The following is a 12,244-nucleotide window of genomic DNA, read 5'->3' as shown; positions in this document are numbered from 1 at the left end:
GGTGACTTTGCAATGGGGAGGAAACACAGTTCTTTTTTCTCTCTTTTTTTATCTAGACCCGTTTTAGGGTTTAACTCTGTCATATCCATTTCCTCTCCCTAAACACGCATTAGATTAAAAGACCAAAGCGTTAGATAATTCTTCACAACCCATAGAATCCATAGAATTTTGTTTATAATGTCTGTCTTTTTTAAAAATGTATAATTTCAGACCAGCTAACAAGTTTCCCAGAGCCTTTAGAGATGAAACAGGCCCACAGCATCACAGAGCCATCCTGCCTTCTATGTCACATTTCATTTTGTTTTAAACTCTTAATTTGTCGCTCTTATCGTGTGTAAGTTCAGAAAAGTGGTTATATTCTCGAGGCCACTTTATGACCTTTGAATATCAACACATCTGCTGTGCTTTAATGGATGATTCCCTTGCCTTTACCGTTTTGTAGAGTGTCTTAAAGAAAGGTAAAGAAGTGTCATAATCCAAGACAGCTGGAATTCATGGAATACATACAGTAGTTATTTCAAACACTGACAAACTTTAAAAAAAAGAAAAACTCTAAAACCTATTAATGAAAAAACATATATTTTATGGAAATGGTTATGGTTTTATAGTAGTGTAGCAAAAATACGTATATATCTGACATTGAATGGTTCCCCCCTGAAAAAAGATCAAGTCAAATTATTGGTTAGATTATTTTTATTTGTGTGCGGGTGTGTGTGTGTGCAATTAATTTGTTCAGGAAGATGTGCGTTCTTCACTACTTGTTAGTCTTCTAAATTGTCTTCTCAAATGTTTTTAGGAACCAACTTAAGTGAGATAGAGTCATATTATTATTATTATTATTATTACCTGTCATGAACGGTGTGGTGAGGCAGACGCTGTAGACCCAGGTAGGATGAATAGTTGACTTTAATAAAGAAAAAACACAGTCCAAACAAAGGGCAGCACGCACATTAGACGAGGACCCGACAAAGAACTGACACACAGGTGACACTAAATACACTGGGGGTAATGAGGGAACAAGAAACACCTGGGAACTAATCGAGGGGAGAACAGGACAACACGGAGATACAGACACCGAAAACTCGAAATTAACACAGAAAACACAGAACACGACATTACCACACCACCACACTTTTGAGTAACATGGCTATGTTCTTATGAAGATATGCACGTGTTCATTTTGTATTAAAAGCTGTCTTGAGTCATTCACATACTTTTGCGCAAATCAAATTGGACATGAGCTGCAAACTTTTACACAATAAGTCTGTCATATCAAGCCAACAGACCAGACAAACCTGCAATGCAATATCTCCGTAGCCTCCGGGAGACACTTGAGATTCACCTGTCTTTCCCAGAAACTCTGACATTTAGATAAAGTGTTCCTCAGATGAACCCTGAAAGTTTGGCAGCGAAGACAAAACACACAGCAATGTGTACATCTGTTTGTTTTGTTTTGGTTACCCTTTGTCTAAATTCTTTTATCGGGAAGAGTTTTTATTTATGGCTGTATTCAGTATTTGCTTCTGCAAAAATTTTGTTTAAATTTTTCTGTATAAGAGGTAAAACAGTTATTGCAAAGTTTAAATGGAAAGAGCATACAACAACTGCAAACCCTATAAGACAAGGTCAACATGGCACGACTGTAACCTAGATATGCTGTGCAAGGAAAGGATTAAGAAGAGAAGCAGCCAGAAAGACCATGGAAACTCTGAGGAGACACAGAAATCTGCGGCTCAGAACAATTCCACAACAGGAAAGCTCATATCTGTGCTCTCCATGAAAACAATACAAAATTGATTTGAAATCGATGCTTGGAAGAATGGGGAGAAATACCCATACCAGTTTCAATCTGCGATTTGCTATAGGAGACACAGGTGTGGATGGAAACAAAATTGAGCTTTCTAGTCGGCATGCAAAACACGAGCGTTGGCAGAAAAGGGTGTTTTCATTTTCAAGATCAAAGCTTATTCACATGCAACAATTTGAATGTATGGATGATTGAACTGAAGTGATTTTAAAGTGTCTAGAGACAACACTTGTTGCTATTTGACTATATAAATAAAACTGAATTGAATTAAATCACAATGAGTAGTATACTGTCCTTTAAAAAACTTAATGCAATACTTGAGGCAGAATGAAATCAAGAGATGTGAATATTTTATAAACCACTGTAAAAGCAATGTCGAGAAACTTATGGAGGGAACGATTGTGTCTAAAAGAAATAATGAAAGGAAGAAAGAGAGAGAGAAAAAAAAAAGGAAGGACGGGGGGAAAATGACGCCTTCGTGTTTAGTCATTCAGCGCAACAGTAGCCTGGGAAATAAAGCCTCAGTACAGCGGAGGAGGAAGAAAACCCCCAGTGAGGCAGCCGCTCTGACGGCTGTTACCAGAAGCAGCCTGTGATGGCGACCAGCGGAAACCTCGCAGCTTCATGCGGGAGCAGCGGCGTGTTTAACGGAGACATTCCCGCGTCTGTTTCTTCGAGTTTCAGTCCGCAGAAGATGACTTTTAGCGCCGTGTTGATGCTGCTGCTCACCGCCTTGTGCTGCCAGCAGGTGGGCTCCGTCAAATGCCGGGTGAGTTAGACACAGTCCTGACCTGAGGGAGGCTGCGCGGATTTAATGAGAGCATTTGGATTTGAATCACTACGGGGTTAATTTAGGCGTAAATATCTAGATAATATGTTTACGAATGCCCCTTTTCCTTATACATATAACTGTATACTTAAATGTTGTGAACCGATTTTCTGTTGTTTGTCTAATTTCAGAAGGTTCATCAAACCGGTGAGTTGTTTATTATTATTATTATTATTATTATTATTATTATTATTATTATTATTATTATTATTATTATTATTATTATTATTATTAAATATTATTATTAAATATTTTTTCCCATTAAATGTTCTTCAACATAAGTTCAACAATCATGGATATTTTTAGACGCTATTTGATTCATAATAGAAAATTGCTCATTGATTCCTCTTATTTTGTGATTAAAATGGATTAATTGACATTTAAATTGCTTTTTTTATTATTTGCTTATGCAAACAGCTCACAGGCTTAGGACAAGTAGATGCTTTTCCCATATTCCTAAGCTGCCATCCATCCTTTAATGTGTGAGGCTCTGTTCCCTCTGTACACTTCATAAATACGTAGCATCTTTCGCTACCAAACCGATACAGACGAACGATAACACATAGGGTAAAATAAAAATGTGACCTAAGTTTCGAGGTTAAGTAAAGCGGACCTGGGTCACATTCCAGTTAGGAGTACTCCAGTTGCAAGTTGGAAAAAAGTTGGATTTGCAGTCTGTGCTGTCACAAACTAATAGCAACACAACATTGTGTTTTCCTTCGGTTTTATGCACATTTTAACGCACTAGATCAAAACGTTTACTAATAAATATGCTGCATTGCAGCAACACAGTTAATGAGATCCAAACTGTCAGAAGTGGAATAAAGTAAATACCAGCAGAGCTTCACTACAGTCTGCAAATGCAGCCGCCATATTGGAACTTCAGGGCTCCAGCTTTCCAAGTCATAATTCAGAGGACGCTCTTCCTATACTTATTAGGATGTAACATATTTTCCTAGCACTTGAAGAGTTGCAGGTGGTGTAAAAATATATGAAGGAAGAGAATGTTTATGTTTTCTTTGTTTTAAATTATATATAAAAAAAAATAACAACTTAGATTTCTTATTCTTTTTTTGAAAACAAATTAGGAAAATGTATATGTTTTTCAATGAAATATTTTTCTTTTTAAAATGAAATTAAAAAGACATACATTTTTGTATTTCACAACTAGTTTCTGACAGAAAAATCCAGTTTCAAAAACATTAACAGATCTTTTGTTGGCCCCATGTTGCACTACAGCTGTCTCAGATGTTGTTCGGGGACATTGTCCCATAAACTTGACCTCTCACCCGCCGACAGCAATAGAGACAAGCAGTGGATATTATGAAATGATAAGAGTCCACGTTTGGATTAATTCTACTGGTATGTTCTGTAACTTAATCTTTAATTATTTGTGCTGCTGTACATTTATCTGTAAATATTTTTGGCATCATCAACCTTTCATTGTGGTTCATTTGACAAAGTTACTGAAAGGTTTCTCAAACTGCTGTCTTCCAGACTTTCATCAGATTGAAATGGAAGGACCCTATAAAGATGTTTTCAGGCCGTACAATAACTGCAAAATAGAGGTTCTCATTGCCTCTGAATATTGTTTACATTGTAATAATATCACAGTTTGTAATGTTTTATATACTGTTTACAATGATGACATCTTTCATTGCACCCTAGAGTAATAGTAGACCCATCAGGTGTTGCAAGAATTCGACGAACTCTCACCTGGTAACTACTTAAAGATTTTTATGGACTAAAATGTAATACAAACAAGATTATGCAAATATAAAAACATTTTTTGGTACTTATCTTTTTGTTTTTTGTTTTTTTTTCAGTGGAAGCTGGAGCTTAACTTCAAAGCTTACTCTAGAAAGAGCGCTTCTGTGTCGTACAGCTCAAAATCGATAAACTGCAGTGTTCGTTACGTTGTTCCAGGTGAGGTATTTTGAACTTCTCATATAATCTTTTATCATGCTTTTGTCTCCCTTCTTTTATCTGGTTTCTGACTCTCGGATATCACCCTTTCCACACTCTCTTACGCTTGGTTTGGTCTCCATCATAAGTAGTTTTGAAAAGTGTGCTACTTCAAATTAAACAATTAAACAGATATAAACTAGAAGAGTAACATCATCAACTTTAAGACATGCTGTGATATGTATTGAAGTGCTTCTACACCAACAGTTTCAGGATTAGAGTAATAAAAAATGCATTTGTTCATGGTTTACCTATCTAACCATCATACTGGATAAAAGCTTCTTTCCACTTAGTCTAATGGTTTATAAAAAACCTGCCGTATAAGGGATGAAGGCCTTTCTCAGCAGTCTTGGTTAGAAGAATGAAAGGTGTGCATTTGTGTATCTGCATATGTGCAGAAAACGTCAGATTTTGGAGGTTGATTGGTGCTACATAGTATAAATGACTCCATAACAGACAAATGTAAAAAAAGGGTATTAATACATTCCTTTACATAAGATCTATTTAGGTTTTCCTTCATTTTCAGCCATTATCCCACCATTTTGGCTCACATCCTGCTGCTGTTTTGTTTTTCTTGCCTGACTTAGGTCCTCAGCCAAACTTCAGGCTGTCTGTGAATAAGTCATCCAAAACTATTTCAGTCCATGTGGATTCTGGAGACCCGGTGAATGTCAGATGGTGTTATGAAGATAGTTATGGCGACTGCAGTAACGGGCATTCACTAACTAAAGTGAGCATTCGAGGCCCGTTCATCACAATAAAAATTACATTTATGTTATTTATTTACGTCCTCTTTCTGCTTGTGCATTCCTTTTGTTTCAGAGCCGCTCAGCTGTTATCACCATCCCCTATCTGCTGCCCTGTGTGTGTGTAGAGGTGAGCGCAATTCGGATTTTTAAAAAGGTGATGTTTTTTTTTTGGTGATATTTTGCTGATGTTTCTGTGGTTTTCGTGTTTCTATATTCGTTGTATTTACTGGCAGGTGTACTACACCTACAGAGATGCCTCAAGACGTAGAAAGTGCCCATTTCGAAATGAAAGCCTTATTGGTGAGTGTGGCTGATGAATCATCTTAATTTCACTGAGGGGAAACATCTAAGCCTGTTATATGTCAACTCGAGCGTAGTCAGTTTGGGAAATTCAAAATATACATGCGAGTAATCATATTTGAGCTCGCTTAAAAACAGTCTTTCTGAGTCTTTATTTCTGTGAGCATTTTGAAAGTGAGCACAGTTTCCAGCAATGATTCTGCTGAGATGGAGGTTGTTATTTGAAGGGGGATGTGTCACAGGAAACACAGGAAACTGCTGTGAACTCAGCATAAAGTATGAAAAAGTTAACTTTGGCCTATTTTTGTTGTTTCTCTGAAAGCATGGGTAGATATTTTTTGCAAACTAGAGAATAATAGCCAAATAGTTTAGTCTCAGTTATTGCTTATAAAAACCAGCTGTATAAGGGTTGGGTATTAAAATAACAAGAAGTGGAGGGTTAAGTGAACTGTCTGACATTTTCAAAGTACAGGGTACAGAAATAATGACAGACAACTTCTCTCTGACACTTAAGAGTTAATTAACAAAAATGACTCTATCTTTTAGTTAAAATACTTTATTCAATAAATACACTAAGGCTTCAACACTAACTAAAAAATGAAAAAAATAATGAAAACTAATAAATCGGGTCAAACTAGTAGATTAGGTTGCACCAAAATATTCTGTGGACTCACAGAATGGGAAGTAACTCAGAAATTGGGCTACGCAGTGATGCAGTTGGTAGCTGAATGCTTTGTGTTGCAGCTAACATTTTATGTTGTAAGAAGATTCACATTTTATAGTGATACTTTGGCCTTAATTGTAAATAAAAAGTCTCAGTCTGCATCACACACTTGGTCTCCTGTGCCCTAACGCTTTTGTTCTGCAGTTGAATCTCTTACACTGAGGTTCTTGATCCAGAAAATAATTTTTTTTAGCTGAAATAGTTCAAACTATAATGTTCTTCATTTGAAGCCAATTTGTTGCAGCACAAGAGCTGCTGTATATTATAGCCATAAACAGAAAGAGTTAGTTATTTAAAACACATTTAACACTATTCTATATCCATCATCAGTAATAGCAAATTTCTCATTCGTTTTTTGATTTTTCACAACTTCATTTTGTGCAAAGGTAAAAACAAAACTGATCATTTCATAAATAATCACTACAAAAGTTGATGCTAAAAAAATTTGCTAAGCATTTGTCTTACCGCTAAGAATGCCAAACATTCAACATACATCATTCCAAAACTGTTTTAAAGATTTTACACTGGATCATGGCCAAAGCAAAGCAGGCTTTCTTGTTGTCCTTATTAACTTGCAACAACTGAACAATCAGTCGCAAAGGCGGTAATAATCAATGGAGAAAAAAAGTCCAAGAATCTGATGTTTAATGACCTTTTAGAAATCTTCACCGGAGATAACGCTCTGCATCACCCAAGTTATTCATAGCATGCCACATCTTATTGAAGTTCCTGATCACAACTGTCAAAATTATGCAAGATAATGAATGTGGGTGGTTAACAGCACCCACAATTTCTCTTTAATCTACAGAGATTAAAGAAGAATTGCATCAGCAGGGCTGTTTCTCTGAAGCTTGATAGAAATAATTTCCTGAGTTTCTTCATAAATTGCAGCACTGAGCTCTGTCCAGTCTCTTAGATTTATTTATGGACACATTCTGTGAATGAGGTTAAGATGCCGCTCTAACTTTCTGGAAGAGTGTCTATGTGTATTTCATAAACAAGTGATTTAAATAAATGTAATGAGTGCATTTGGACAAACCTCAGAAACCTTTATCTTAGACCTCACTCTACACTGTGATAGGGGCATTGAATTGTACCGTCAATGCCAGGCTGTTACTAGTTAAAACTCAGTTGCCATATTATACGGCTAAATATTACACACAAGACACTAACATTTGTTCTTTACCTATTACATAGTTAATTATTTAGAGACTGTGACATGATGTTGTACTACAAATGTAGCCACAGGGGTTTAGGAGTCACAGCGTGCAGGAGAAAAAAAGCCTCATACTGTGTTACACATTGAGGCAGTCGCATGTGAACTCTGTGTAAACTGAGCAAAACTGTTCTGGCATGAACTCATCTTTGATTTAAAAGACCGCAGAAAAGAGAGCTTCTAGGTTTGTTTTTGAAGTACTCTGGTGTAACAGGTAGGTCACCTGTACAAAGGTTCACTGCCGCATTGAAGCTGAAGGGTATACTGGAGATTTCTGGAATCAGATGTCGCAGTCTGTTTTGGTGATAGATGTTTACAAGCAGACTGTCGTGCTTCAGAAAAAAGTGTGCTTACTTTTGGATTTTATTTTGCGTGAGATCAAGGTTGTGTGACATCTACATGGATACAGTGTGTTCCTCTCAGGGTGAAACAGGCTGGTGGAGAGACATCGCCAACTAGAAATATCTGACAGGCTCCTACACAAACCTCCAAAATGTATTTTCTGAAGTAAACTGCTTATGAAACAGAAAATTACATTTTTGACCGGGTAAATCTAAAATCTGTGTTTATTTTAAATGGTTCACCAGACAACAGAGAAATCCTGCAGACCTCTGAGGTGACGGTGTTTGAGTCCTACTTGTTGTGGACTCCACAGTGTCCTGAATGCAGAAAGCAAGTCTCTGCTGCCCTCTGCTGGAAGATGCATAACAACGTCTGCATACCTATTCCCAACTCCACTCTGGAGAACAACAATGAACCTGCCCTGGTAATAATCTGCACCATTTGAGAATGTATAACTGATAAATAATTTATTTTCTGTAACGAGCAATTATTTATTTATTTATTTATTTATTTACAGCAAATCAAAACATCCACAGTGGATAAACACCCCCAGATATGTGTGCAGGTGAGATCACCTCTGGAAAATAGCCTCTTGTACTTTTTTTGTGATACTAACATTTATTTATTTATAATTTTTTTTTTACAGTTTTTCATCCAAGATAGCCACTCCATCTATTGTCTCTTCGGTGAGTCAGAGCTGTTTGTACATGAGTGGTGATGATGCAGAGCTTATCTTAATGTTTTCACGCTCTCTTCTCTTGACCCTTCCAGATAAACCTTCTTGGGAAACACATATCACGCCAGCCAGACAAAGCGTGTTGGTGCATATTACCTCCACTGTGTCTGCAAAGTTTTCAGCTCAACTCTGTCTTCTTACTGAGGCAGGATGTGTGCCTAGGGGACAAATCCACTCAGAAACAATGGTTAGTTTAGACGTTCACTATGGAAATATGCACAAATGAGTGAATTTGTTTTCATCTAGTAAACAATTTATTGTGGTCGGACTTAAAAGAAGTAAATGAAACATCTTTTCATTGAATTTAAATTCCCAAACAACAATGAAAAAAATAAGAATGTAATACATCAGTTTTTTGGAAGGTGATCTCATGAAGCGTAGACTTATGATAGGATATATTAAAGTACCTGAGGTCAGCTGCCTTACTTGACTGGAGTAAAAAGAATGTATGTTGACATGCAAGGCTGACAGGCACAGAGCAAGAATAGCAGATATGTTGGAGAAAGGATTTATTTATTTTTTTTAAGAATCTCTGAGCAGGACGAGGGAAAGAAGAAGAACATGTTAACGGTTCATGAATGTAGAAAAGGAAGATTTGATGTCAGAAGTACAAAACCTCCCGTTTGAAAAACAGTGGCTGTTGTGTGTCAACATGTCCCAATGAACTTGGGTGTAGATTTTTTTCTTTAACCAAGTTACTTTTTCTTTATTTTCTAGCAGGCAGATTGTGAGCAGCTTTACTTGTTTTGAAAGTTTTGTTTTGTTTTAAGCATCAGCATCCAGAGGGTTGGTGAGGAGGTGGAGGATATTTGGATAGAGTGAGATAGAAGCATGTGAGCTCTCCCTTGAGGGAGTAGCTGGAAGAACAAATAAAAGACAGCAAGTCTGTTTTCAACATACACCCACTCACTGTCGACTTTATTAAGTACACCTTTCCAATACAAATTTGAACTCCTTTTTGACTTTTCAGACTTTCCAGCCAGGTCTTCTGCTGCTGTAGCTTAGCTTCCCCTGGTTTTATCAAGTAGTTATTTGAGCTACTATTGCCTTTCTATCATTTTGAACCAGCCACCCCAATCTCCTCTGTCAAGGCTACTGGATATTTTCTTTTTCAGATGACTACATAGACCACTTGTTGCCTAAATGCATTGCTGCCTTTTGGGGGAAGCACGGTTGTTGCTGTAATTTCTTAAATTAAGATTTATTGGCTGAAAAGAAAATGTTTTTTGTGCAAAACAGCAAAGAACTGCTTAGTGGAATATTTGGTGGGGTAATGTATCTCGAGCGCTATGCATCAGTTCAGCATGGCAATAATAAAATTAATCAGTTAGATGGAGTTTTTCTGTCCTTCGATTTTGTATTTTTAGTTTATTTATTAATGCTCACATAAGGCTGTGAGGACATCATATGAAAAAGAAACAGAAAGAAAAGTAAAATGTAGACTATTTGTCACATCATTATGGAAATATTCCATAATCAAATTGCAGTTACATGTTTAAATGACTGATAAAACAATTTAAATTAATTTAAAGTGCTTTTGACAAATGAAAAAAAATTCTGCAAAGTTTAGCTGTCATTCGTTCTCTAAGCATATATGCGGAGTGCCAACAATATTAATAGCTGTTATGTCTGCATTTCAGTTTTTCTTTTATTTGGAATGCATTAATTATATTTTTGTGCTACTAAAAGTTATGACCTTTCTCTCCCATTACAGGCCACCAATCATCAATCAGTCGGAATAAATGTACCCATTCAGGACATTACTGAGAGGTCATGTGTGCAGGTAAAGAAAATACTGCCTAGATGAATTTCTGGTTTTGGGTGTTGTATTTTTATTATCCGGCTTTTCACTTGTTTTTTCTACAGGTGTGGCAATCAGATCCGGCTCTTAGTGGGAGAAGAATCCTGTGCCCGGACTGTAAGGAATTACACACCCGGGCCTCTTTGCGTGTCTTTGGGTTATGCATGAATGCACATGTATCTCTTAATTAAAAACAAACCTCGACTTGCTGCTTGTTTTTTCTAGACACACACAACAGGCGGGGTGTTTATGCAATTGGAGTTTTGCTACTTGTTCTCATCTGCATGTTACTTGGATCTTTCATTCACCGTGCCACCAAAAGCGGAAAGGCAGGTCGGTTCTGCGGTTTTGTTTCACTCATGTTGCACAACTACTGTGTCGGCACATCTTAATGATGTGAACACATTTTCTGTGTTTTCCTTACACTCAGGATGGCTGACCATTCAGAGGCCGGTGCTGCTGGTGTGTTCGTCGGATCAGTCGGCCCACGTCTCTGCTGTGTGCGCCTTGGCCTCCATACTGCATGAGGAACTGGATGCACCAGTGCACACTGCTCTTTGGTCCCAAAGCTCTCAAACGCAGGCTCAGAATGGGGCTAGTGTGGCGGATCTGGGTCCACTTCCTTGGCTGTACGGGCAGTGGGAAGCTGTCCGCAAAGCGCAGGGAAAAATTCTGATCATGTGGAGTCCTGAAGCTAAAAGAACTTATCAGAGATGGAGAGGTAATAGGGTGGATATGGATAATAGTTGGAGAACTGACAAAATCAGGGCACCAGTGCATGATTATTTAAAGGTGACTGGGTCTAGGGTGGAAAAAAACAACAATGAGAAATGTATAGAAAGCAGAAGAGTTAATTGTTTTGAGGATGAAGATTCACAAAAGGAGCCATCCACTGTTATAAAGCCCATGTTTGTGGCTGCTCTGGCTTCTCTAGAAGCAGCTCTGCTGCAGGGCAAAGGCAAAGATGTTGCTATTGTTTACTTCCAGGGCCTCTGCCACAGCCGGGACATCCCGCATGCCTTCAAAGGGGTCCCTCGCTTCTATTTACCTCAAGAATTCAGCGGACTCATACAGGAGCTGGCAGAAGGGAGAGAAGGGACAAAAAGCGGCAAGTTCAGATGGCACTGCTGGCCCAGACTCCTGTCTAAAGTTCTGTCTGCGTGCCTGGCTCGCCAGCTGACCCAGAGGCTACAAACAGTTCTGCCTCAGACACGAGCGCAGCGTGTCTCATCAGCAATAAAAACGTCATCGGATCAGACAAAGAGCAGGAGGAAGCCGCCTCTTGTTGGCTCTCCCAACAGCAAACAGGAGCAGGAGCCTCTGCACAGGTAGCTATGGGGAACTGGGATCCTTTGATCTCCGGTTTCACACACCAGAAATGTGCCCTGCGGGAAACATCCATCCATCCATCCATCCATCCATCCATCCATCCATCCATCCATCCATCCATCCATCCATCCATCCATCCATCCATCCATCCATCCATCCATCCATCCATCCATCCATCCATCCAGTGGGGTCGGGAGGGCTGCTGGTGCCTATCTCCAGCTAACGTTCCGGGCGAGAGGTGGGGTTCACCCTGGACAGGTCAGCAGTCTGTTGCAGGGCAACACAGAGACAGACGGGACAAACAACCATACACACACACACTCACGCCTAGGGAGAATTTAGAGAGACCCATTAACCTGACAGTCATGTTTTTGGACTGTGGGAGGAAGCCGGAGTACCCGCATGCACAGGGAGAACATGCAAACTCCATGCAGAAAGACCCCGGG

The 12,244-nt window shown here is 38.6% G+C and overlaps 1 protein-coding gene across 1 annotated transcript; it reads left to right on the top strand.

Moving 5' to 3' along the window:
- Positions 1-2,317: 2,317 nt before the first annotated feature.
- On the top strand, positions 2,318-11,961 carry LOC116717792 (interleukin-17 receptor C). Its single transcript, XM_032559437.1, has 17 exons — positions 2,318-2,576; positions 2,768-2,783; positions 3,876-3,998; positions 4,134-4,204; positions 4,305-4,355; positions 4,463-4,562; positions 5,189-5,331; positions 5,424-5,477; positions 5,584-5,650; positions 8,178-8,356; positions 8,450-8,497; positions 8,579-8,618; positions 8,704-8,855; positions 10,383-10,451; positions 10,535-10,586; positions 10,695-10,802; positions 10,900-11,961. The coding sequence occupies exons 1-17, from the start codon at positions 2,403-2,405 to the stop codon at positions 11,799-11,801; spliced, it is 2,349 nt and encodes a 782-aa protein (XP_032415328.1). The 5' UTR covers positions 2,318-2,402; the 3' UTR covers positions 11,802-11,961.
- The last annotated feature ends 283 nt before the right edge of the window (positions 11,962-12,244 follow it).

This window comes from Xiphophorus hellerii, chromosome 1, assembly GCF_003331165.1.
Source record: "Xiphophorus hellerii strain 12219 chromosome 1, Xiphophorus_hellerii-4.1, whole genome shotgun sequence".
NCBI classification, from domain to species: domain Eukaryota; kingdom Metazoa; phylum Chordata; class Actinopteri; order Cyprinodontiformes; family Poeciliidae; genus Xiphophorus; species Xiphophorus hellerii.
Note: the sequence above shows the minus strand (reverse complement) of the source record. Positions and strands in the feature narration are given on the sequence as shown.

What these genes read in the sequence shown, in the direction of transcription:
- LOC116717792 (XM_032559437.1), top strand. Translation starts at nt 2,403, where the DNA reads ATGGCGACCAGCGGAAACCTCGCAGCTTCATGCGGGAGCAGCGGCGTG. An exon ending in ACCCCCAGATATGTGTGCAG is followed by an intron (nt 8,498 to 8,578) that starts GTGAGATCACCT and finishes TTTTTTTTACAG; the next exon opens with TTTTTCATCCAAGATAGCCA. An exon ending in CTCCATCTATTGTCTCTTCG is followed by an intron (nt 8,619 to 8,703) that starts GTGAGTCAGAGC and finishes TGACCCTTCCAG; the next exon opens with ATAAACCTTCTTGGGAAACA.